General features: G+C 36.6%; 2 protein-coding genes and 1 long non-coding RNA gene across 3 annotated transcripts; all 3 read right to left on the bottom strand.

Moving 5' to 3' along the window:
- Nucleotides 1-578: 578 nt before the first annotated feature.
- On the bottom strand, nucleotides 579-4,449 carry cel.2 (carboxyl ester lipase, tandem duplicate 2). Its single transcript, XM_059358623.1, has 11 exons — nucleotides 4,387-4,449; nucleotides 3,597-3,744; nucleotides 3,063-3,182; nucleotides 2,766-2,963; nucleotides 2,522-2,652; nucleotides 2,291-2,398; nucleotides 2,082-2,196; nucleotides 1,695-1,881; nucleotides 1,359-1,562; nucleotides 982-1,191; nucleotides 579-884 (listed from the first exon to the last, which is right to left on the bottom strand). The coding sequence occupies exons 1-11, from the start codon at nucleotides 4,447-4,449 to the stop codon at nucleotides 701-703; spliced, it is 1,668 nt and encodes a 555-aa protein (XP_059214606.1). The 3' UTR covers nucleotides 579-700.
- Nucleotides 4,450-7,996: 3,547 nt separating this feature from the next.
- Nucleotides 7,997-22,914, bottom strand: gtf3c5 (general transcription factor IIIC, polypeptide 5). The gene is made up of 11 exons (XM_059358443.1): nucleotides 22,563-22,914; nucleotides 19,292-19,490; nucleotides 18,904-19,105; nucleotides 18,530-18,716; nucleotides 17,306-17,410; nucleotides 15,650-15,764; nucleotides 13,332-13,412; nucleotides 13,032-13,120; nucleotides 12,335-12,417; nucleotides 11,129-11,271; nucleotides 7,997-8,379 (listed from the first exon to the last, which is right to left on the bottom strand). The coding sequence occupies exons 1-11, from the start codon at nucleotides 22,776-22,778 to the stop codon at nucleotides 8,189-8,191; spliced, it is 1,611 nt and encodes a 536-aa protein (XP_059214426.1). The 5' UTR covers nucleotides 22,779-22,914; the 3' UTR covers nucleotides 7,997-8,188.
- A 902-nt stretch (nucleotides 22,915-23,816) lies between these two features.
- LOC131992775 (uncharacterized) lies at nucleotides 23,817-24,399 on the bottom strand. Its single transcript, XR_009396246.1, has 2 exons — nucleotides 24,312-24,399; nucleotides 23,817-23,907 (listed from the first exon to the last, which is right to left on the bottom strand). It is a non-coding gene; the product is annotated as an uncharacterized LOC131992775 (long non-coding RNA).
- Between the last annotated feature and the right edge of the window lie 416 nt (nucleotides 24,400-24,815).

The raw sequence follows: 24,815 nt of genomic DNA, 5'->3' as shown, positions 1-24,815 counted from the left end.
CTAAATAAAATATATATTTTTGTATGTTTTTAGTAGAACTGAGATGACATTTCAGTGATTTCCTTCTCTATATGTAATGTGGCCTTTATGTGGCGCCGTTTTCTTATCACACATGATGAACTGGCTGCACCGCCTCACCCCACATGAGGTGTTTGTGTGACTAATCGTTGAGATGTGATTTTTAAGTTTTGCAGTTGTGTATCAGGAAAGCAACCTCTGCAGAGTTGACACAGCTGTCCAACCGGACTCCAGGTCACACTGCTACATCTACATGTTAATCCTTTAGTGTGTGAGACTCTTTTCCCCACACATTGAAAAGGCAAGAAGCATTGATTATTAAGCTACATGATATTAAAATATGTGTATTCTTACCATGAAATTAATAGTTTAATTTTTTTTTATACGGTTGTTGTTAATACCAGAACATTGCAACACCTTTAGTTGGATAGTCATTTTTTGAGCGTCCCAGTGGATCACTCGTGGATCAAACCTCGATCCTTAAAGTGTTGGATCTGGGTTTTAATCCAACCCGGGGTCCCTTTGCTGCAGAACTTGAGTGGTGCTAGCAAGCTGGTTACCATCAAGTGTGCAAAATCACTGTCCACAATAAATGTATTGTCACTTACATTTTATTTTTTCATGAACCAATACGGATTTGATACTTCGGGTCTACATTGTAGGGGTAATTGCACAAGGTCTTTTATTCAGAGTATACTACAGGAAGGTTGGGGAGGACACTCGTCCAGAAATGCACGTAACGCATTCTCATCTTCTGGTGCACATAGTTCTTGTTCATGCTAGAATTTAACTCCAGGAACTGGTGTCCAGTGCTGGTGAATTTAGGCCAGGTAGCAGGTACGCTCAGGTCACCTTTGTTGGGGTCTCTGTGGATATAATCAGAAGAAAGGGCGACTCAATAAAGGCAGTTCTAGTTGTCTGATTTCTATAATGCTACTATGTCTTGTTTCTACGGAATTATACCCAGTTTTGGCGAAGTTGGTCCAGTAGGCGATCATGTAGCCAGCGATGTCACGGTGGCGAGGCCAGTACCCCAGTGGTGTTTGGAAAGGCTTTCCAAACATGTACTGCAGGTCATCAGCGTGGTCGGCCCCCATCCAGCTGGGGTAGGGCCTGGCAATACCTCCAAGGCGGCTGGGCTCAGAGAAGAGGTAAGAGTAGGTTCGGCCAGTTCTTTGGTGAGACAAGGAAAGAGAAGGGATGTGACATCAAGACAACAAGACCACATCAAAGAGGGCTTAAAAGAAAGATCGTGTGTGTGATAACATTATGCAAATGTTCTACCTTAAAGTAGTAATTGGGAAAGTTGCAAAATCTGTATAGCAATATGTTATTCTCACGTGGCGTTGGCAGCATGAAGGTAGAGGGCAGCCTGAGTAGGAACCAGGAAGATGTAGTCTGTTCCAATCTCCACAACGGTTTTCTTGATGGTCTCCTTGCTGGGGTTTGAGCCCCAGGTTGAAGTATAGGTGTTGTAAGCGTTGTCCACACCGAGCTTGCCCTTCTCCTTAGTGTACGAAGCCAGGAGCCTCCTCACATCCTCGCTGTAAATGATGAAATTTGAAAATGAGGTCTGATAAAACACCATAGCACGCCAGTTTTAACAAAAGTAGGATATGTGGCTCTGCTGTCTAGATCTGTTGCACAACTGTCATTACTAAATGGCTAAAACTCACATATCTGTGGTCACCAGGGGGGCGTTGATTGTGGGAACATCTAAACCAGTGAAGAGGTGTCCGTCCATGTCGTTGACTCCTGCGATGTAGTCGATTTCAGCTGCATTGTGGAACAAGTTGTAAGGCTCATCTGGCACGAAATCACCGTCAATCACAGGAGACAGGTACAGGTTTGTAACAAGGGGGTCTGAAAGGGCAGAGACAGATACAATAAGACACTTACCATGTACAGTACATACAGTATAGTGCTGCAATATCTCCAGAGGGGTGCTATTAAAGAATTGCAAAACAAGGGGGTACAGCAAGGTAACTCTTTCGTCTCCCATTGCTCTGATAAAGGGTGTAAAAAGAAAATGTAAAGACGGCTGTGTAAAGTGCAGTCCTTACGATCAGGTGAGCTGGCTATACTGAGAGAACCAGCCAACGTAAGGAGATGAGGATCAGTCATCTTCAGACAGGAAGCCATAGTCTGATCAGTAGGGCAGTTCACCTTCAGAGCAATCTGGGGAGAGAGTTCAAATCATCTTGAATTGTTTCCCAGCCCTGAAGTTGGACCATATACACTTAAATTCCAGTTAACTTAAGCTGTTGTTTACCCTCTCAGCATCTCTACGTGGGTTCTTGTTGACGGCCCATGGGCAAAGGGCCACACCGCTCTGGGAGATGGCTCTCTTGATCAGCCCTTTGTTGTGGGGCGTAAGAGTCTGTGGGCAGATGAAAAAGTCATTATTTCCTCTAAATCAAGTTACATTTTAGTTTGACAACTACTTATTAATGAACTACTATCTCATGCAATGAGGTAGACATGAGGAAAAAGAGCTTCTCACCTGGAAGCTGACACTAGCTGCACCTGCAGACTCTCCGAAGACAGTCAAGTTGTCAGGGTCGCCACCGAATGAGCGGATGTTCCTGTGCACCCAGGCGATGGCGTGGTGCTGGTCCCACAGGCCATAGTTTCCTGTCACAAATTTAAAAAAAAGTTTTCACTCAATCACGGAATTACCAATTCAATGGTACCATTCATTAAATCAGCGATCATAGGCTTTACGTAATTTTGTCACTGGCACCTACCAGGCATGTCCGAGTCTCCAGTGCTAAGGAAGCCCAGAGCGCCCACACGGTATCCCAGAGTCACCACAATAACATTTCCTCTGTCTGCAACCTCCTGCCCGTCGTACAGATAGTTATCCAGGAAGTTGGCGCCCATCGAGCCGCCAGCCAGGAAGCCTCCTCCGTAGATCCAGACCATGACTGGCAGATTAGTGGACACTGGAAAACAGAGACAATGAGAGCCAGTTGTGGTGTTGATCCAATATGGATGACAGTGAATTAATATGGATGGAGTTTGTGAGCTTTCTAAGTTTTTACCTGAGCGGCCATGAGGAACCCAGACATTAAGGTAAAGACAGTCCTCACTGCCTCTGGTGTCAGTCATGATCAAGTTCACCTGCATGCATCTCTTCCTGTACTCAGTGGCCTTAAAAATACCTGATGAGAGAAACACAATGTAAAGCTTTTTAAAATGACCACAATAAATGATGTATCTTTTCTATTATTCAATACAATCAAAGGTAAATGTTGGCTATTAATGGTAAAGGAGCACATATCTTTGTGGTGTGAATTATAGTTACTGGTCTAGACAGTGGCGTAACATCATGGTGATAGGCCCCGGGGCAAGTATTTTTTGTGCCCCCACCCCCTCCCTAAACATGCACACCCACACCTTTAGACACACACATATACAGCCACTTTAGAGAACTGCTATTGTCACCATCAGGCGTTAAAGTGGGCCCGAACGCTCCAGAACTGTGCTCTGGCACCTCAGATAAATTAATAAATAAACAGGGGCCTGTGGCAATTCTGGACAATATTTATGCGGTGAGAATCAGTCATTCTACCCACCGTCCCAGCCGGGGTGACGTTTTGGTATCTCAAACCTTCCAGGGATGTCAGCAAAGGGAATTCCTCTGAAGATGTCCATGTGACGGCGAAACCCAAGACGAATGTTCTCTCCCTGCACCATACCTCCCTCTGTGTACACCACACCCAGCTGCAGGAACCAGACACAAACAAATAAAATAATTTGACTTGATACAGTAGTTAGTTCACCCAAAAAAGAAGAAGTACTGTAATCAAAAGTGGCCTGCTGCAAAAATTCAAATTCAAAACGTCATTTAACAACAAGCAATATATCAGGGATGGGCAACTGGAGGCCCGGGGGCTGCTTACGGGGCCCTCAGTACAACTACATGCATTTGAGCATGAAATCTTAAAAGTGCAGTGTAAAAATGCACAAAATTACTTCTTGCAATTAATGTTGGTCTGCTGTTCTTGCACTGAAAAAAAAAGAAATCACAGTAAGTGGTTATTTTTTATTTGCTTCAAACCTTTTGTATTCCTATTTATACTGTTCTACATGCATTTGAGCATGAAATATGTTAAATTACTGCACTGTAAACATATTTAAAATTTCAGTTTCATCATATCTGGTTAAGTACAGCAATTAAAAGTGGCTAAGAACAAAAAACATATTTTTATATTGGTGAACTGTCCCTTTAAGTCAAGCTTCACATTGCCTTACACATCATATTCTATAATTACACACTGGTATCAAACTATAACTTGGCAGACACACAAAGCTGAACTCATTGTTCTTTGGAAACACTAGAATAAAGTTTTTCGGCGCACTTACAGAGGTCGCAGAGACCACCTCCAGAAACACAGCAACAGCCACCAAAATCCCGAGCTTCTCCATCATGACCACACTGACCACCAAGAACCAGCAAAGCACTTTTATAAAGGAGAGCCCTCCCCTAAACATCATCTGATCAGTGGTCAGTCTGCCAATTTCACTGTTAGATAGCACATAATATTTAACCACCTTGCGTCAACAGATTTTTCCTTAATACTTAACATGGATTATCCCACTTAATCCCGCAACACTTAAATCACAATATATATAGAAGTCAAACATAGATTTAGGTTCATTTTTGTTTCTTTTAAATATGGGAGATAAGTGGTTTTACAAGTTGCAAGAAATGTGAATATATTTATCTGAAAACACAGGGTAGGGAGTGAGAGTCTAAATAAAATATATATTTTTGTATGTTTTTAGTAGAACTGAGATGACATTTCAGTGATCCCTTCTCTATAAGTAATCTGAAATTTTATTAGGTGGACTTTATGTGGCGCTGTTTTCTTATCACACATGATGAACTGGCTGCACCGCCTCACCCCATAGGAGATGTTTGTGTGACTAATCATTGAGATATGATTTTATGTTTCCAACTTCTGCAGTTGTGTATCAGGAAAGCAACCTCTGCTGAGTTGACACAGCTGTCCAACTGGACTCCAGGTCACACTGCTACATCTACATGTTAATCCTTTAGTGTGTGAGACTCTTTTCCCAACACATCATAACCAACAATTTTAATAAATTAAAGTGGATGTGAGCATCTCTACAGATGTTACCTAATATACTATGTATATTGTAGTACATTTCCTAAAATATCCATAGGTAATTTACTACATTTAGACATATTTATGCACCCAGTCTACTTTATTGGATATAAATTCAAATGTTTTCATGAGCATAGACTGTAGTTCAATCAGGAGTAGTGGTGGAAAAAGTATTCAGATCCTTTACTTAAGTAAAAGTATTAATACCACACTGTGAAATTACTCCAAGTAAAAGTCCTGCATTCAAAACTTACTTAGTTTAAACTATCAGCATAAAAATATACTTAAAGTATAAAAAATACTCGTTATGCAGAATGGACCGACTCAGATTGTCATATATATTCCAAATATATTATTATTATTGATGCATTTATGTAAGCAGTGTTTTAATTTTCTCAAGGTAGGGCTCGTTTTAACTACTTAACATACTGTTATGAGGTTTAATTGAAAAAAATAAAGGTCTAATCACTTTCAATTTATCATGTTTTATATGTTAAAACTCAACCTGAAAAGTAACAAAAGCTGGCAGCTAAATGTAGTGGAGTAAAAATTACAATATTTACCTCAAAATATAGTGGAGTAGAAGCATAAAGTTACATAAAATTATAAAGTACAAGTAAATTTGTACTTAAATACAGTACTTAAGTAAATGTACTTAGTTACATTTTACCACTGATCAGGAGTGAATTAAATATAAAAGTTTACTCATATTAACATATGATGTGATTTAACAGATAACATGAGAGGCTAATAAGAGAAAGCTGGATTATTATTACAAATGTTCAGTGGTGGAAGAAGTATTCATATGCTTTACTTAAGTAAAAGTACTAATACCACACTGTGAATTTACTCCACTACAAGTAAAAACCCTGAATTCAAAACTTACTGAAGTAAAAGTACTAAAGTATCAGCATCAAAATGTACTTCAAGTATCAAAAGTAAAAGTACTCATTATGCAGAATGGACCTATGATTGTTTTATTGTTATTGTTATATATTCCAAATATATTATCAGATTATTTGTTTTGATTACCATTTTAACTACTTAACATACTGTTATGAGGTTTAATAAAAAATGTCTAATTACTTTAAATTGATCATGTTTTCATGTTAAATCTCGACCTGTAAAGTAACTAAAGCTGTCAGCTAAATGTAGTGGAGTAAAAAGGTACAATATTTGCCTCAAAATGTAGTGGAATAGAAGTATAAAGTTACATAAAATGGAAATAATCAAGTAAAGTACAAGTACCTCAAAATTGTACTTAAGTCCAGTACTTGATTAAATGTAATTAGTTGCATTCCACCACTGCAAATGATATGTGATGATTGAAACAAATTATATGTGATAATTTCACCAGGTGATTTGAGATCAATTGGTCTTGATATAAAGTATTTGGTGCTTAGACTCAACAGGGAGATTTATAATCACGGGGCATCTGCCATGTCCACAGAGAGAGCCGTATAGTATAGTATAGTAAAGAGGCTGCAGCAAGGTGATTGGCTGACAAAGTAGGTGTGTCGCTGAGCTTTTGGAAATATGGTCAACTGATAAGAACAGCTGATAATGTGACTGACAGCTCTTGGAGTGAGCAAGCATGAGAAGTGGGGTGACATTACCATGCTGCTGCTCTGGAGGTGTGTCTGGGGCGCATGCAAGGTAATGCAAACATGTCGTAAGCACATGTTAACAGTGTTTATGTATGTTTATGTCCAGACACACCTCCAGAGCGCCAGCGTGGGAATGTTACCCCAGACACCAGAACTCAATGTATACTGAATGTATACTGTGAAATACAGAGTTTTTCCTGGTAGTGATATGCTTACTCAGCATTGTGTGAACTCGACTGGCAGCAGCTTGAATGTAAAAGACATTTATTATACAGTACAGGCCAAAAGTTTGGACACACCCATCTCATTCAATGCGTTTTTCTTTATTTTCATGACTACATTGTAGATTCTCACTGAAGGCATCAAAACTATGAATGAACACATATGGAATTATGTACTTAACAAAAAAAGTGTGAAATAACTGAAAACATGTCTTGTATTTTAGATTCTTCAAAGTAGCCACCCTTTGCTTACTAGAATATAAGACATGTTTTCAGTTATTTCACACTTTTTTGTTTACATAATTCCACGTGTTCATTAATAGTTTTGATGAATTTACAATGTCAATAGTCATAAAAATAAAGGAAAAACATTGAATGAGAAGGTGTGTCCAAACTGTTGGCCTGTACTGTATGTAAAGTCCTCCAGCTTCAATCAGCGATCATGAGGTTTTTTTCATGCTTATTGCTGTTTTGTGGTTTGTCATGATCTTATGACTAAAGGATACACAATATACACAATGCCTGTAAAAATAATTCACCCCCCTTGGATGTTTCACTCATCATGCATGTCTACTTTTTATTGACTTTTCACTTGCTTTTAATTGTATTCTGCCACATGTTCTTGCGCACAAGCTTTTATCTAGTTTTAACTTGGATTTTAGCGCAGTGTGTTGGCTCACTGACTTTTTAACAAATAGGTCTCAGAGGGTCCAGGTGAATAGGACTCTATCCAGAAACTGTTCATCTTCCACTGGAGCTCCTCAGGGCTGTGTTTTGTCCCCTTTCTTATTTGTCCTTTACACTAATGTCAGAGTAATCATGCATCACGTCTGGTCCTTAAGTACGCAGATGATGATCTGTTATTGTAAGTCTTCTGCAGGGTTCTGAACATGATCATGGCCCAGTACTTAATGAATGAAGATGTAACAGCCTACGAAGACTAAATTATTATTTTGAATGTTATTTGAAGATTTGAAAAATCAAAAAATAAAATGCTTTTTGCCAAGTCACATCCCAAACACATTTTACTGTATTTGCCAAAACATAATTACAAAAACAATACTGTTGTTACAAAAAAAACTAGAAATACTTTTATTTACATTAACTCAAAAATAATGCAAACATATCACCTTCAACAGAAATTAGTAATGAAGTAGAATATTAACAGTCAAGATCAACGTCATAAGAACGATTCTCTCTTTTAATTTTACATGTACTCCAGAATTTCCGTCTCCATCTCGTTTTCACTGCCCTCCGACGGCTGAAACTCGTCCTCCTCATCTTCGTCGTCTTCATCTTTGTTGTCGTCGTCCTGCGGCTCTTCGTCTGAGTCCGACTCTCTCGGTGGTTTTCTCAGTAGGCCTCTGCGTCTGCGTTTCTTGGGGAATTCAGGCGACGCTGAAGGACAGAAACAACATCAGTAAACAAACCTTAAAAATGTATAACAAGCTTCATACGGATGCTTGAAAATGCTTACATTTTAATGTTGTATTTTCAAGGTTTGAAAAGTGCTTGGATTTTGGATAAAGTGCTTGAAAATGCTTGAAATTCTTACTGTATTTCTCTTGCAATCTGACTATAGATCACATGTTCAATGAAAAAAATACTAAATTGAATATTGAGATTAGCAAACTGTACTTTTCGTTGTTAAAAGTGTAAAACCATCGCTGTTGGTATGGTTGAGTGAAATTACCCCTTTTAGCATGTAAGTACTCATCTAAAACATGCAACTTACAACCATTGTAAGATACTGGAAAAGCTTGAAAATGGACCTTGAAAGTCCTTGAAAAGTGTATGAACCTTGATATAAGTCAACACACTTTTCTGCAGTGTTTAGTTGTTCCAGGAGCCAAAGTCCTGCCCCCTTTGATATCTGTCCTGTTCCATGAACCTCAGCAGGCTGTATTTTCTTTTAGAGGGTTGCTTTCACCATTCTTCAGGGGTGTTAAGTCCATCATCTAATTCTACTTCATCCATTGTTAATGTAGAGGCTAAGCCCAAGCTTTAAGCCCCTGATATGCTGTACCACAGGTAGAATAATTAAAGCACTTTTTTACCTGTTTTGATCAATGAAAGTCAAAGTCATATTTGCAATTAAAACCATTGGTTGCATTTATCAGGGTTCGTACACTTTAGCAGTGGTCAAATTCAAGCATTTTTTAAGGACTTTCATGGTCAATTCTCAAGCTTTTCCAGTATCTTACACCTGTTGTAAATTGCATGTTTTAGATGAGTACTTACATACTAAAAGGGGGAGACTTCACTGAACCATACCAACAGCGATGGTATTACACTATTAGGAGGAACGGTCTTCATTTCAGATAGGCTACTCATTATTTTTTACATTGAACATGTGATTATCTATAGTCTATAGATGGATATAGTCAGATTGCAAGAGAAATACAGTAAGAATTTCAAGAATTTATAGGCACTTTATCCAAAATCCAAGCACTTTTTAAACCTTGAAAATACAACATTTAAATTCAAGCATTTTCAAGGATTTCAAGCACCCGTACGAACCCTGCATTTCCTGCGAAAGATTGGGCTGGATCCTAAACATCTGCAGAAGGCCACCAGGGAAACAGCAAGATGATTGTGGCTGTCAAAGAGTCGTAGCTGGACCCCTTCTGCAGGGGTTTCCAGAAATGCAAATACACTCCACCAAAATGAATCTTTGTTTGCCACATCCTTAGTTGCTCCTGCAGTCTCTGCTTGTAGCAAAGCATCTTGTATGTTTATTTAATCTTTTGCCTACTGGATAGTCATTGAATAAAAACCTAACAATGCAAGTATTTGGATCTGCTCTTTATTCCCCACCAGATGCAGAAGACCCAGAAGAACGGTGTGATAAAGAGACAGGAGCAAAAATAATACATTTTTGAACATTAAAACATGTAAACATGTTGTAGTGGAAACTCAATATACAAAAATCAACCTGATAATTAGCATAATTGGGCCCCTTTAAAGCCTCATGAGATGAAATCAGTCTTTTATTGGCAACATGCTGCCTCGCTGCAGCCCCAGCCGTCCTGGTCACACATGTGTCCCTGTTGTGTCTCAGGCCACAGGAAAGTGCTTTATCAGTGGAACCGTTAGTAGTTAATGTGTGATCACAGGTATCCATGGAGTGACCCTGAATGAGGGCAGCGGTTGTTTTTTTTTAGATTTGCTACAATTTCATTTAGCAGGCGCTCTTATCTAAAGCCACGTACGTCTGAGAGTTTATACAACAAAGCACATGACACATGAAACACATGAGAAGGTGCCATGATTAAGATTGAGTCCAATAGGACATAGGTGCTATCAGGCGGTGTAAGGATAGGGCAAATAGTGCTTTTTTTTATGTGTGAAAGTACAAAAGAGCCTTATTTAAGACTCATTTTAACTACTTAATATACTATTATGAGGTTTAATTGGGGAAAAAAAAGGTCTAATCACTTTAAATGTATCAAATTTTTTCATGTTAAATCTTGACCTGAGAAGTAACCAAAGCTGCTTCAAAAAGTAGAAATAACCTATTATATAGATCCATTACACACAGAATGAAACATGTCATGTCTTAATTTTTTAATTCCTTCTAATTATAATGATTATGGCTTGCATTTAATGAAGAATATTAAAATGAATGTTTAATATGAAAAGTATGTCCATCTTTATGACTCAATACTTGGTTGGAAATTGACTTTTCCATCATATTCTACTGTACTGAAATGCACCTGTATGTGCTATCAGGCAGTGTATAAGGACAGGGCAAATAGTGCTTTTTTATGTGTGAAAGTACAAAAGAGCTGGGTCTTTTCTTAAAGATTGAAAGGGACTCAGCAGATTGGATGGAGTTTGGAGGAATACAGAGGAGAAGAGTCTCGTTTAAGACTCAGGGCCCAGACGCCTTCCACTGGGAGAGCGTAGTGAGCAGGAGGGGTTTTATAGATTTGACTAAAGGAGTTCAGGTTCTTTGTGATTATTAAAATTGATTTTAAGATTTTACTGATTACTTTTTAAAGCACTTCGTACATTTTTTTTTGTATGTGCTTTTTTCTGTCTTGTACGCTTGTTTTACTTGCTATTCAGCACTTAGTAACGTTTTATTTTGTGCTCTATAAATAAAGTTTATTATTTTTATTATGATTATATTTATTTTCCTTACATGGTTTCTGGGCTCGGATGACCTTCTTGATCATGGCGGAGATCATGTCCCTCAGCTTGTCTTTGGTGCCGAGGACACACCAGCCGTCCCGCTCGTCACACGCCTGCTCGTTATCGCCCATCTGCTCAAGAACCTTTTTGACACTGGAGACACAAACAGCTGCTTTAGTTACAACCAAACACACGAAATCAGACACTGAATCTTGAAGCAAAATTTGTGCTTTTTACTCCATTCATACATATTATTAATTGATAACTTACAGTTTGGAGATTCATATAAATCATACAAACTATAATCAACAAATAAATTATGATAGGATAGGGCTGGGCGATATATCTTTTATCTATATATTTTTTTCTTTCTTTATATATAAATGCTGCCCTTACTAGGGTTTGTCATATTAAGTTATTTTATAATGTTAGTTATTATTTTCAAAAAAATATATATATATATATTTCAGAAAAAGATTGGCGTATTTTATTTCATAGGCTATTTTTATTCATGATATTTTTTTATTTAAATGTGCACTTTATGGAGCTTTTGATTTTTTTTTATTTATTTATGTTCACTTAAAAAAACGGTTTCAATAAAATTACGTCATATTTGGCTTTGACTTTGACTGATCATTTGCTCTCACTTTGCGATAAAAATATTGGGATATACATCGCATATTGATATTCAGCCTAAAAATATCAGGATATATATTGTATATCGATATTCAGCCTAAATATATCGGGATATGAATTTTGGTCCATATCGCCCAGCCCTAATTACAACCAAACACACTAAATAGACACTAAATCTTGAGGCAAAATTTGTGCTTTTTACTCGTTTCATATTATTAATTGATAACTTCCAGTTTGCAGATTCAAATAAATCATACAAAATATAATCAACAAATCAATTACAATAGGATACGATTTTATTAAACATATCTGAATTTGAACATTTAAGTGACATACACTTGAATCCATCAATTATGATCCACTAACACATTTTTCTTACATTGGTCATTCTGCATAATGAGATATTTTGCTTTAAAGAACTTCTTGTTGCTCATTGATTGGACAATATGGATTTGGTTTTCTCAACTGGAACTGGTTTTCTATTCCAATCCCTCGTTCCATTGCAGTCGAATACTTGGGATAAAGTGATGATATAATAATAATAAGGAGAAGAATATGCAGAGAGAGCACTGTAACACACCTTTCCACGTCCAGATCACAGAGCTGGTAAAACATCTGTCTGTGAGGAGGCAGCATGCCCTCTTTGAAAATATAGGAGGACTCCTGTGGGGAGGAAACAGAGGTCAGCTGGTAAGGCAGCAGATATTATTCAGATTAATTTAATTCAATTAAAACTTCCTTACAAAAGATCATTTCGCTGTGTGGTATTAGTACTTTTACTTAAGTAAAAGATCTGAATACTTTTCCCGCCACTGAAAATATTGCACCCTGAAATCAGTTCTGCCATTAAGAACTAACAGTGTATCTACGAACCTGGTCTCACAGGAATCCGTGAAATAGCCACGGATTCGATTAACTCAAAATCTGTGGAATAGCCACGGAATCACTCAAATTTCCGTGAAACTGACACGGATATATATTTTGACTTGGTTTCTGCATAAAAATGGATTTTGATCACATTTCTAGCGAGAAATATATGTTTTATTTTCTAAATATTCACTCAGTGAATGTACATAATCACTTTGTATGTTGGAATAGCCACGGGATATGACTGTCATTAACATTGTAGCGAAATCCGTGTCAGTTTCATGGAAATTTGAGTGATTCCGTGGCTATTCCACGGATTTTGAATTAAGCAAACCTGTGGCTATTTCACGGATTCCTGTGAGACCATGCTGGTATCTACAGTAGGTTCTACTACTAGTAGAGTCTCTGACCTTCAGCTGGTGAGTGACTGGGGCTGGATCTCGACTGGTGCTTGGACCCTCCTGAACTGGCAGCTCCATCACACTGGCTGCTTGTGGACCTGGAAAAAACACAGCAAGACACAGTCAGGTTACCATGGCAACAGCAGCAGGGCAGGGGCTGTTTTTGTGGACTTAAAAGAAAGATAAAGGCGTCTCAGCCAGGACATTCGGGTCAAGGCTTACTGCACTGATATGTGTTTTAGTTTGGGGGTGTGGCTCTGCTCATGCCATGCTCTGGAAGGAGTTCCCTCTATAAATTCACACACTCACCTGCTTTGTTGAATGTGATCGGCAGACTGTAGTTCAGGGCGCTCCTCTTGGCTTTTACTGGCATGTCAGACAATGAATAGCCTAAAAGTTGGAAGAAAGAGGAACCAGTGTGAGGCACTTATCAATTTTGACCCCAAATAATTTTCATCATACCATTAATATCGATAAACTTTCATAGAATTGCTTGGAATTTTCAGTATATGTGTATCCTTTATAAATCAAATAGGGGTTTAAAAAGGACCTCACGACATTTGGCTGGTTTTAGGACATGTAGAAAAAAAAATAACTTTTTTTCCCACCTTTTAATGTGCATTCCCATCAAGACCCCACCCCCCCCACACACACACACTCCACTATATTATTGAAAAAGATATTCAGGTTTTATTACTTTTTTTCCTCTTGAAATGAGGCTTACGTTTTGTATATTTGACAAAAATTGACCAATAATAATGAAAAAAATATGAAAATTTCTATATATTAATTTGTTGGTGAAAAACAAAAAGTTGTTAATATTTTTTTTCTACATGTCCTAAAACCAGTGTGGTGTCACGGCCCTGAGGACCATGGGTACATAGTCGACGGGAGGACTACACAAGGGTTCAAAAGTAAGATTCTCCATGTTTTTTTTATTATACTGCACTTCTAGGTGCTATATAATTTCCGTGAAAATATCAAAACACTTAATCCATGAAGAAATGCACACAGGCAGATTCAGAAACTGTGTCTTTAAATAAGCTGTTAGGTTTTCTATGCTATAATATATAATGTGTAGGTGTAAAAGTGGCTGTCACAGATAGTAACAGTTATTAAAAAATATATATACTATATGTACTTATTAGTAGAAATTCTTCAATTTATGTTATTTAAAAACAATTGTTGCACACATAACATTTCATATATGATATAAAGTATTCGTTAATGATCCTAATGTTTTCTAAATCATCTATGAACATTATTGGCATGGTTATAATAAAGTTGCAATGGATCATTATAATAAATATTAAAAGGTTAATAAATAAAAAAAACTAAAAATATTATACAGTACTGTGCAAAAGTCTTAGGCAGCGTGTCAAATGCTGTAAAATAAAAATGCTTTTTATCAATTAACAAAATGCAAAGTGAGTTATCAGAAGAAAAATTTAAATCAAATCAAATATTTTCTACCTTCTTCTAGGCATTTTTCCACACCTTTTGCACAGTACAGTATATAATATGATAGTTGATGCTGTGTAAACCACTTTAATTATCATTATTCATTCACTAATTATTATAAGCATTATATGAAACCTTACATTAGTCATTCAAATTATGTTTATAGATGTTTTACAAAAAATGTCTCAACAGTGTACAAATAATTTGGGATTAATTAAGAACATCATATATAAAATCAGCAGGCTGGGCTTTTCATGAGGGGGGTTTTAAAGAGACAGGCACTAAAATGGAGCATTTCAGACAGAGGGTGGATACAGGTATATTCAGACGGACACTATGTGGAAAATAATGTGTTATTTGAACATTAAAGCATGTAAACACGTTCTAGTAGCAACCCAAAATACAAGTATTAAGCTGAAAATAGCAAAATATTTCCCCTTAAACCTTAAAAAAAGGAAAACCATCAGGGTCTGAGCAGGGAGGCAAACCAGGAACTCTCCATTCATTTCAATGCAAAGTGAGAAAACTTTTTAGGACAACACTATAGTCTCAATCGCTAGTAAAAAATCTTCTTCAAGACAATCTGATGTTAATAGTGTAAATAATGGCCCCGCTTAGAATAAAATAGAAGATAAAGAATCATATGATTTGGGGCGTGGCTACATTTGATTGACAGGTCACTAACAAGGCGAGCTGTCATCAGGGGAGAAGCAGAACAATGCGTATCCATGGCAATGTGTCAATAAAGTTATATATAATGTTATATAGATATAAAAAAGAACATTTAACGGTTTTGTCTCATAACTTTGACCCTTTCACTGTATTTTCACTTAATGCCAGTTTATTTGAACGTGTTGCTCATTAAAATGTCTTGTTCAGCGTTTGGTTGGACTAACAGACACTCCAAGGAGTCGCTGGTCAGTTTTCTGAGGTCAGTAACGAACATTTTGTTTTTTGCCAAAACTAACATCCCAGTTAATGCTAACATGAGTCAGTCAGGTTGAGGTGTAGAGAGGCGTGTAGTCAGATATGTCCAGAAATGGTCTGCTCCCCGTGTGGGAAACAAGATGGCGAAGAGTGTAATGCTGAACTCTACGTCCATAATTTATATACAGTCTATGGTAAAGCCTCCTTGAACATATACGATGACTGCCTCCGGTTGTTACCGTGCTTGGTGCTGCAGCGGATCCTGAAGTCCAGCAGCTGGTATCTCCTGGACTCTCTGTTCTTCCTGGGGTCGTAGCCCAGCTTCACCCACAGACTTCTCCACGGCCCCGTCACCTACAAAAACAAACCTGATACTTAACATACATGTGAGGAGAAAAAATGTTTTTTAGTACATTTATTTAGAGACTGATGCTAGACTTATAAAACTTATACAATAACATAAATGGCAGCTGTGTAACAAACACTGCCTTTGTGAAGATTATAGTATGGATTTTTCACAACACTATAGTTGAAACAAAAGTTATCATACGTTTCCCATACAATCATGGAAAAAAATATTTTGTTCTTTAATATAAGACTGGTTTAAGGACATGTAGGAAAAAAATATTAACAACTTTTTTTCCACCTTTTAAGGCAACTCATGACCAACACATTGATACATAACTTTCATATTTTTTTCATTATTATTGGTCAGTTTTTATTAATTTATACAAAATTAGGCCTCATCAAGCAATTCTATGAAAGTTAACCTATATAAATGGTATGATGAAAGTAATTTGGGGTCAAAAAGGATCCAAGGACTACAGGAGGGTTAATGCCTGGTACAACTAAAGGTACATTTGTTTGGACAAATATAATGATAACAACAAAAATAGCTCATAAGAGTTTAATTTAGGAGCTGATATCTAGACATTTTCCATGGTTTTCTTGATAATAACTAAAATCATTATCAAGATCAAAAACCATTGAAAACCATGGAAAATGTCTAAATATCAGCTCTTAAATTAAACCCTCTTGACGTATTTTTGTTGTTATCATTAAAGTTGTCCAAACAAATGTACCTTTAGTTGTACCAGGCATTAAGATGAAAAGAAAATTGAAGAAAAAAGGTGGTCTAATAGTTTTTCCATGATTGTTTTTCCCATGACTGTATATTCACAAATGAATAAATTTCAACTAGTTTTACTTTTCCAAAAACGCAAGATAATGACATTTTTTCAGATCAATAAATACCAAATATGCATTTTTATCTTTTACCTAGTCCAAATTCCATTCCTAAAGCTTTCAGTGAATATTTCCATGAAAACTCATAATTACATAAGTACAATACTAGACAACTGACCAGATTTCACCCTCCTCACTATCGTACTAGCCTCGGTCAATTCTCTTTAAAATACAGAGGAAATAGTAAATAATAATACAGGAAATAATAATACAGTTCAATAGTTCAATACAGTTTTCATCTCTTAAAACATACAAGAGCAGTTTAGTTGCTGTGATGCTCAGATCACTAAGTAGTACACACACACATTTCTACACTTTTGTTTTCATTCTACTTTTTTATATTATAATATATTTTTTATTTTTATGGTAATTCTTTTTTTTCTATTTCATAGTTACTTGTTTTTACATTTTAATATAGGTAGAGGCCTGTACAAGCCCTTTGGGGTTTCTTGCCATTACCTTGCACCTTTCTTTTGTTGTTATTTCTTTATCCTTTTCTCCTAATATTGTGCAAAATAAAATAAAAAACTTCAACTTCAAACTTCACTGTTTTTAAACACAACTGAATGACATAATGGAAAATATGTTAAACACAGTAACGTATCCCCTGATATGCACTGGAGCAGGCACACTGTGTCCACTCAGCTCACCATGTAGTAGGCGAAGACGGGCAGCAGCAGCTTCAGTTTATCAGGGTGGATGTTGATGTTGGCCTTGACCGCGTTCCGGGACCAGATGGGCCGGCTCTCAAACATCTAGGCACAACAAGTTTGGAGTGAGATAAGATAAAAGTCATACCTGTGTAACATTCATTCATCCATCCATTCATTCATTCATTACCCTTCACCGCTTATCACACTCAGGTTACAGGGGGCTCCAGCCGGTCCCAGCTGACATCAGGTACAGTACAGGCCAAAAGTTTGGACACACACCTACTCATTCAATGCGTTTTTCTTTATTTTCATGACTATTTACATTGTAGATTCTCACTGAAGGCATCAAAACTATGAATGAACACATATGGAATTATGTACTTAACAAAAAAAGTGTGAAATAACTGAAAACATGTCTTGTATTTTAGATTCCTCAAAGTAGCCACCCTTTGCTTACTAGAATATAAGACATGTTTTCAGTTATTTCACACTTTTTTGTTAAGTACATAATTCGACATGTGTTCATTAATAGTTTTGATTAATCACAATGTCAATAGTCATGAAAATAAAGGAAACACATTGAATGAGAAGGCGTGTCCAAACTTTTGGCCTGTACTGTACGCCTGGACATGTCGTCAGGCTATTGCAGCTGTGTACGACTATGTAAAATTATTTTCCAACTTCAACATTCAACAAAACGCTCTACATCAGGGATGGGCAACTTACATGCTGGAGGGGGCCACAACTTTTCATGTTCACCACCACAGGGCCACATATAGGACCGTGCACTTAACCAGATATGATGAAACTGCAATTTTAAATATGTTTACAGTGCAGTAACTTAAAAAAGTTAATGCTCAAATGCATGTATAACAGTATAAATAGGAATACAAAAGGTTTGAAGCAAATAAAAAATAACCACTTACTGTGATTTCTTTTTTTTTTCCAATGCAAGAACAGCAGACCAACATTAATTGCAAGAAGTAATTTTGTGCATTTTTACACTGCACTTTTGAGATTTCATGCTCAAATGCATGTAGTTGTACTGAGGGCCACTTCAAGTGAGGGTGCGTACCGTATGCGGCTCCCGGGCCTCCAGTTGCCCATCCCTGCTCTACATGAAGTTAAAACAGTCTTTTAAGTCCACTAATGGTTTGACTACACTTGTGAATCAGTGCTTTCAGTAACCAGCAGCCACTGCTCCAGCAGCACACGTGTTACCTGTTTCAGTCGTTCTTCAGCCTGCTTGTCGCCGTCCTTCACGCAGATTCGTTGCCAGTTGGCCTTGGCGGCCTCGAGGCACTCGGTGGGCACAGTGGCATCAGCGAAGCTGACAAAGATGGCATTGTGGGGGCGGCGAGCTCGATTCAAACCAATAAAGTTGCTGTTGTTTTTGAATGGCCCCGTGCTGGAAACAGAAAGGAGGAGAAACATTATGAGTCCATTTCTGACAAGCTGCATCGGCATCACAGTGACACTGAAGATACAAACGTTTCAAATATGGTTGTTTTTGCACAGGAAAAATAACTACAATTGACAAAGCTTAAGCTGTAAGGTTGACAGAGTGAATGATGTTCATCCCACAGAGTCCTTACAGTGACTTTTGATAGATGTCAGGCCGGTAATAATAATCCACAGGGCTGTCGAGGCGGGAGAAGCTGGCCGGGGGAAGGAAGAGCGGCACAGGCTGCTCAAAGAACTCTTGATTCTCTAATTTACGGAGGATGATTTTGTTGTACAAAGAAGTTTCTTTTCCCCCTTCTGAATGCATAGCGAGGTACTGGAAATCAGCCATCCCTGCGAATACGAACACATAATTAGAACGATCTTTAAGGTGTATTTATGAGTAAATTTTTTATTCTGAGACATTAAAACATATTTTTTAAAGACAAGTTATAGGATATAAACGTTAAATTATCCAATTACAGATTTATCTGGAAAAAACAACAACCCGTTATACACTATGAGGACTTTTAATCAGACCTTGGAATTTGTATGTTGTTCCTATGACTCCGAGTATGTCCATGTGGATCTCAACGTCCTTGGGGTCCTTCTTTCTCACCCGTCGCCGCACTCTGAGGACGAGGTTGCTCGATGGGAAGCGGTTTCCACACAGGGAGTGACAGAACGGGTCTTGAGGTCGGTAACGCATCTCAAGACGCCTGTTGGGGTGAGCGAACGTCTATGGGATTCACAGGAAATAAGGACAAGTATCAGTTTATTGCAGTTTAGCTACAGCGAGGATGGTGAAGATGTGGTCAGAGCTAAAATGTTGACAGTAATATCGTCAACCTGTTAAAAAAATCGCCTAACTCATTTTTTCAAGTTTTGCAGGAAACACAAAAAACTTCACCAGCTTCACAAAAGTGTAACATATGACATTTATTGATCATTTCACTCAAAAAGGATGTAACAATGGATGGCTATTGGCATAGTAATAACACTGTGTGTAAATCATGTAACTTATAGAAATAAATGAATTAGGCAAATTTTTGAATATGCCTTTGTGACTTAAGCAAGATATGGTAACGCATTATTTTGAAGGTGTCTACATAAGAGTCACACAAGCCTGTCAGAAACATGACATGACAAGTATCATGAGCATTAATGTTACTTCTAAGTGTCATTAATGTTTATGACACATCCCATGTCATGTTTATGACACACTCATGTCACTCTTATGTAGACACCTTCAAAATAAAGTGTTATCATATCTTGCTTAAGTCACAAAGGCAAGTTCAAAAAATTGCCTAAGTCACATTTTATTTTGACTTAGGCATAATAAATCCGCTTAAGTCACACACTTGACATAGGCCATTATCTTAAAGGGGTAAAATCACATGATCTGATCAACTGAGGATGTAGGTGATTTTACCATAGGTGGCCGGCGTCATGAGGAGATGATTTAGGAAAAAAACAAACAATTTTGACAAAAAATGACTTAGGCGATTATTTTAACAGTGTAACAATATACAAAACTTAACTCCGTTCTTTATTCCCAGCACATTATAAACTCTCATCATGGCCTCATGATCAGATAATAAAGCATCTTAACGCCCTCATCATGTCAACAGATGTTCTACTTTAACCCTAAAAAGCTGAATGTAACATATTTGATACACAAGTTTTTGAGACGTCCACATCATCAATGTGATTTTTTTTCCTGAAAAACCTGATGTATACAATCAGATACATGCAGTAGCTGGATAATCTCCCAGGGATCAGCAGTTAATGCATTAGAGGGCCTCAACCGTCAATCAGTGACCCATGTCATTTTCCAAGAATAGTTTTGTCAATTTTGAAAAAGTTACTGGTACTTTAATAGGAATATGTAATGGACTAATGTAATGTAGAATAAATTAATATTTCATAACTTAATTTATAGTAAAACCGTGTTGAAAATGTGTTTAAAATTTGATACAGCAGGTATTAATGATAACTTACTTGAAAATGTGTCAATTTTCTTTTTTTTTTTGCATTGCATACATTACATAAACACAATTCTAACATAAACATCTCATGTCCTATTGGATTTATTCAAACATTGATGAAATCATACTGACATGTTTTTTTTTTTTACATTATTAGACTTTAACCATTACCCATAAAATAATCAAAAAAATATTTAATTAATTAATTAATTAATTAACCACATGAAACCAAAGTAAATTGTTCTTGGCAGTGATTATTCCCATGCTGACACTGTTACAGACAGACAAGAGGCCATCACAATAGTTGAAATGACAATAAAGGTTTTGACCAGCAGGAGGTTTTGGGGCACATGAAGCCTTGAGAAATTAACCTTTTTTTTAACCACTTGGATGAAAAGCTTCAAGGCTTCATGGGGCTTCATCTGGACATCACTAATAATTTCCATAAGATTTTGTGTTTTTATTTTGTTTTTAGACACCCCTTTTTGCAGTGTACAGCTGCAGCTCTCACTCTGTAAGGACTTAGCTTAGATACAGAGGTGGAAAAAGTATTCAGATCCCTTACTTAAGTAAAAGTACTAATACCACAATGTGAAATTACTCCACTACAAGTAAAAGTCCTGCATTCAAAATGTACTTAAGTGAAAGTACAAAAGTATCAGCATCAAAATGTACTTAAAGTATCAAAAGTAAAAGTACTCGTTATGCAGCATGGAGCCAGTTAGATTGTTTTATATATTCCAAATATTATATTATATTATTATTATTGATGCATTTATGTATACAGCGTTTTAATATTCTCAAGGTAGGGCTCATATTGACTACTTAATATACTGTTATGAGGTTTATTTTAAAAAGTGTCTAATCACCTAAATTTATTGTGTTTTTTAAGTTAAATCTTGACCTGAAAAGTAACTAAAGCTGTCAGCTAAATGTAGTGGAGTAAAAAGTACAATATTTGCCTCAAAATGTAGTGAAGTAGAAGTATAAAGTGACATAAAATGGAAATACTCAAGTAAAGTACAAGTACCTCAAAATTGTACTTAAGTACAGTACTTGAGTAAATGTACTTAGTTACTTTCCACCACTGCTTAGATATAACGGTATTTCAGACTGTTTTAGATAGATAGATAGATAGATAGATAGATTACTTTATTCATCCCCGAAGGGAAATTCGGTTGTCACAGCAGTTCGGTATTCAAGTACAATAAAATACAATAGAATAAAATACTGAGGTAGCATAAATAAAAACAACAATAGAAAAAAACACAGAATAGAACCAGGACACTTAAGAAGTTAAAAAAGAACATCGGTTGGTAGGATGGTTGACAAGATGATGGTAATTATACTGGTGATATGATGGCAACGAAGCTATAGTGACTAGACGGTATATAATAATAATAATAATAATAGTACAGTATATATTATATATTATATTATATATAATATAATATAATATAATATAATATAATATAATATAATATAATATGTAATAATAGATAATAAACAATATAGAAATAAAATGAAAAATATAAATAAAATAATATGATATATAATATATAATAATAATAGTTATGATAATAATAATAATAATAATAAATAAGGCTGGTAAGGCCGGTATAATAATAATAGTAGTATATTACAGTATATAGTAATAATGGCAGCAACAGTATATATAATAATAATAATATTAATAACATAGCAAAGTGTCGTGCGTAGATTTAGTGCAAAGATTTAGTGCATTTCAGTAATGTGGGTTCTGGCAGAGGTAGATGAGTTATAGAGTCTTAAGCTACAGTCTGTCCCAGTTATGCTCAGCTTACTTTAGTAACCGCTTTTTCTCCCCCGAGAGTCTCCAGCATCTTGTCCACATTGGCCACCAGCGCCGGATACTCCACACACACCAGCCTGTTGTCCCGCAGCTCCACGCTGGACGAGCTGCCGGGCACCGCGTCCTCCGTGGGGTCGGAAAGACTCAGTTCTTTCAGAGTAAAGTCCAGCTTCAACTCTTTACAATCCGCCATGTTCACTCTTTTCATTGTGATATGTAGTTAAATTATAAACTACATGTAAGAAAACCCGCTTCCAGCTGTCAGCAGCGGGGTGAGTGTATGTGTCCAAGTGCAAAATAATGCCGGGCGGAAATGCGAGTACGCTCATATAGTTCCGGATGTATATCAGTTCCGTCTGTTTTTCTCCTTTCCTGCCGAGCAGTTGTTATTATTATGTATGGAAGAGGATTAGGGCCATACAAGAAAAAAAGTACTTCTACTTCATTACATTTAGAGACAAATATTATACTTTTTATCCTAACCCTAACCATTACATTTAGCTGACAGCTTTAGTTACTTTTCACGTCAGGTTTTAACACAAAAACATGATACATTTAAAGAGATGAGATTTTTTTTATTTTTATGAATGAAACCTCATAACAGTATATTGAGTCCTTAAAAGATTAGCCTGATCTAGAGAAAATTAAAATGCTACTTATATATGCATCAATAATAATAATGAAATAATATATTTGGAATATATTTAACAATCTGAATGGGGTCTTTCTGCATTAAGAGTACTTTTACTTTTGATACTTTAAGTACATTTTGATGCTGATTCTGTTGTACTTTTACTTAAGTAAGTTTTAAATGCGGGACTTTTACTTGTAGTGGAGTAATTATGCACTGTGGTATTAGTACTATTACTTAAGTAATGGACCTGAATATTTCTTCCGCCACTTCCCAAATGTGTGACATGAATATCCATTCAATATATTGTAGTGAATCACATTCAAACCATTATTTATGTAAGATAGAAATCAGTTCAACTCAATGTTTTGACTTAAACACAGTTTTACTAAGGCTTAACACATCACAAAAACAAAGAAGTAAAGTAAGTATATACAATAATATTGAGTAAATTAATAAATGGATTTCAGGATGCTATTTCTGCTTGTAGCGAATCCTCCAGTGTAGCAGTCATTCAGCTGGGAGAACTGGCTCATATGGCTGCTCTTGTAGCTGCTCCACCTTGTGTACTGCTCCTCTACTTTGACCTTGTGTTTCTCACTCTTCTTCTCTCTGTGGTCACGGTATTTATCAACCCAGTGTCCAACTTTCAGTCTGTCCTGCATCCACTGCAGGGTCCCATTGGATGTGGCTGTTTTAGGTCTTTCTGAAGACAAAAGAAAATACAAGTTTAAATACATTTGAATTCAAATAATGTGAAATACAATCATATAAAAAAATATTAGACCAATCTTCAATATCTTGCTAATTTTAATGCCTGGTACAACTAAAGGTACATTTGTTTGGATTTAAGATATCGAACCATTTTCCATGGTTTTCTTGATAATGATTTTGGTTATTATCAAGAAAACCATGTTAAATGTCTAGATATCAGCTCTTAAATTAAACTCTTATCAGCTATTTTTGTTGTTATCGTTATATTTGTCCAAACAAATGTACCTTTAGTTGTACCAGGCATTAAAATGAACAAGTAAATTGAAGAAAACCAGGGTCTAATAATGTTACCATGACTGTATATATAAATGTAGTAGAATGGAATATGATACACACCTTCAGGTTTGGGGCCTGGTTTTGCAGCAAAGAGTCGATAGACAGAGCTGTTTGGCTGGACCTTTTCTTCTCCAACCCAGTTGTTGTACAGATAGTCCATGGGCCAAAGGCCAAAATTTGACTTTTTGGTACCACTCAAGTTGGCAAAATATCTAGTAATGTTTTTTGAAAAGGTACATGTCCATAGATGACATTTTGGTATGATAGCCCATCCAAAGTGGTAGCTTTATGACAGTTATCAGCACATAAAGTTATACACCCCCTGCAATAAATAGGCCTCTAAACGCAGGGGGCACATCCTGTTTTGTGCTCATTTTAAGATCTTGACTCATATGTTATGAGGGCATGTTTGGTATCATTGTAAAGTGTACAATGCTAGCTTTCATTTAGACCTAGTTTTGGGCCTATCTAAAAAAATATAAAGGTCACAGGTCAAAGGTCAAACTGTCACGGTCAACTATTTTAAAACTATTTTCGCCTAAATTGTTGTCTTTTCCATAGCAC

Source organism: Centropristis striata, chromosome 19 (assembly GCF_030273125.1).
Source record: "Centropristis striata isolate RG_2023a ecotype Rhode Island chromosome 19, C.striata_1.0, whole genome shotgun sequence".
Taxonomy (NCBI): domain Eukaryota; kingdom Metazoa; phylum Chordata; class Actinopteri; order Perciformes; family Serranidae; genus Centropristis; species Centropristis striata.
Note: the sequence above shows the minus strand (reverse complement) of the source record. Positions and strands in the feature narration are given on the sequence as shown.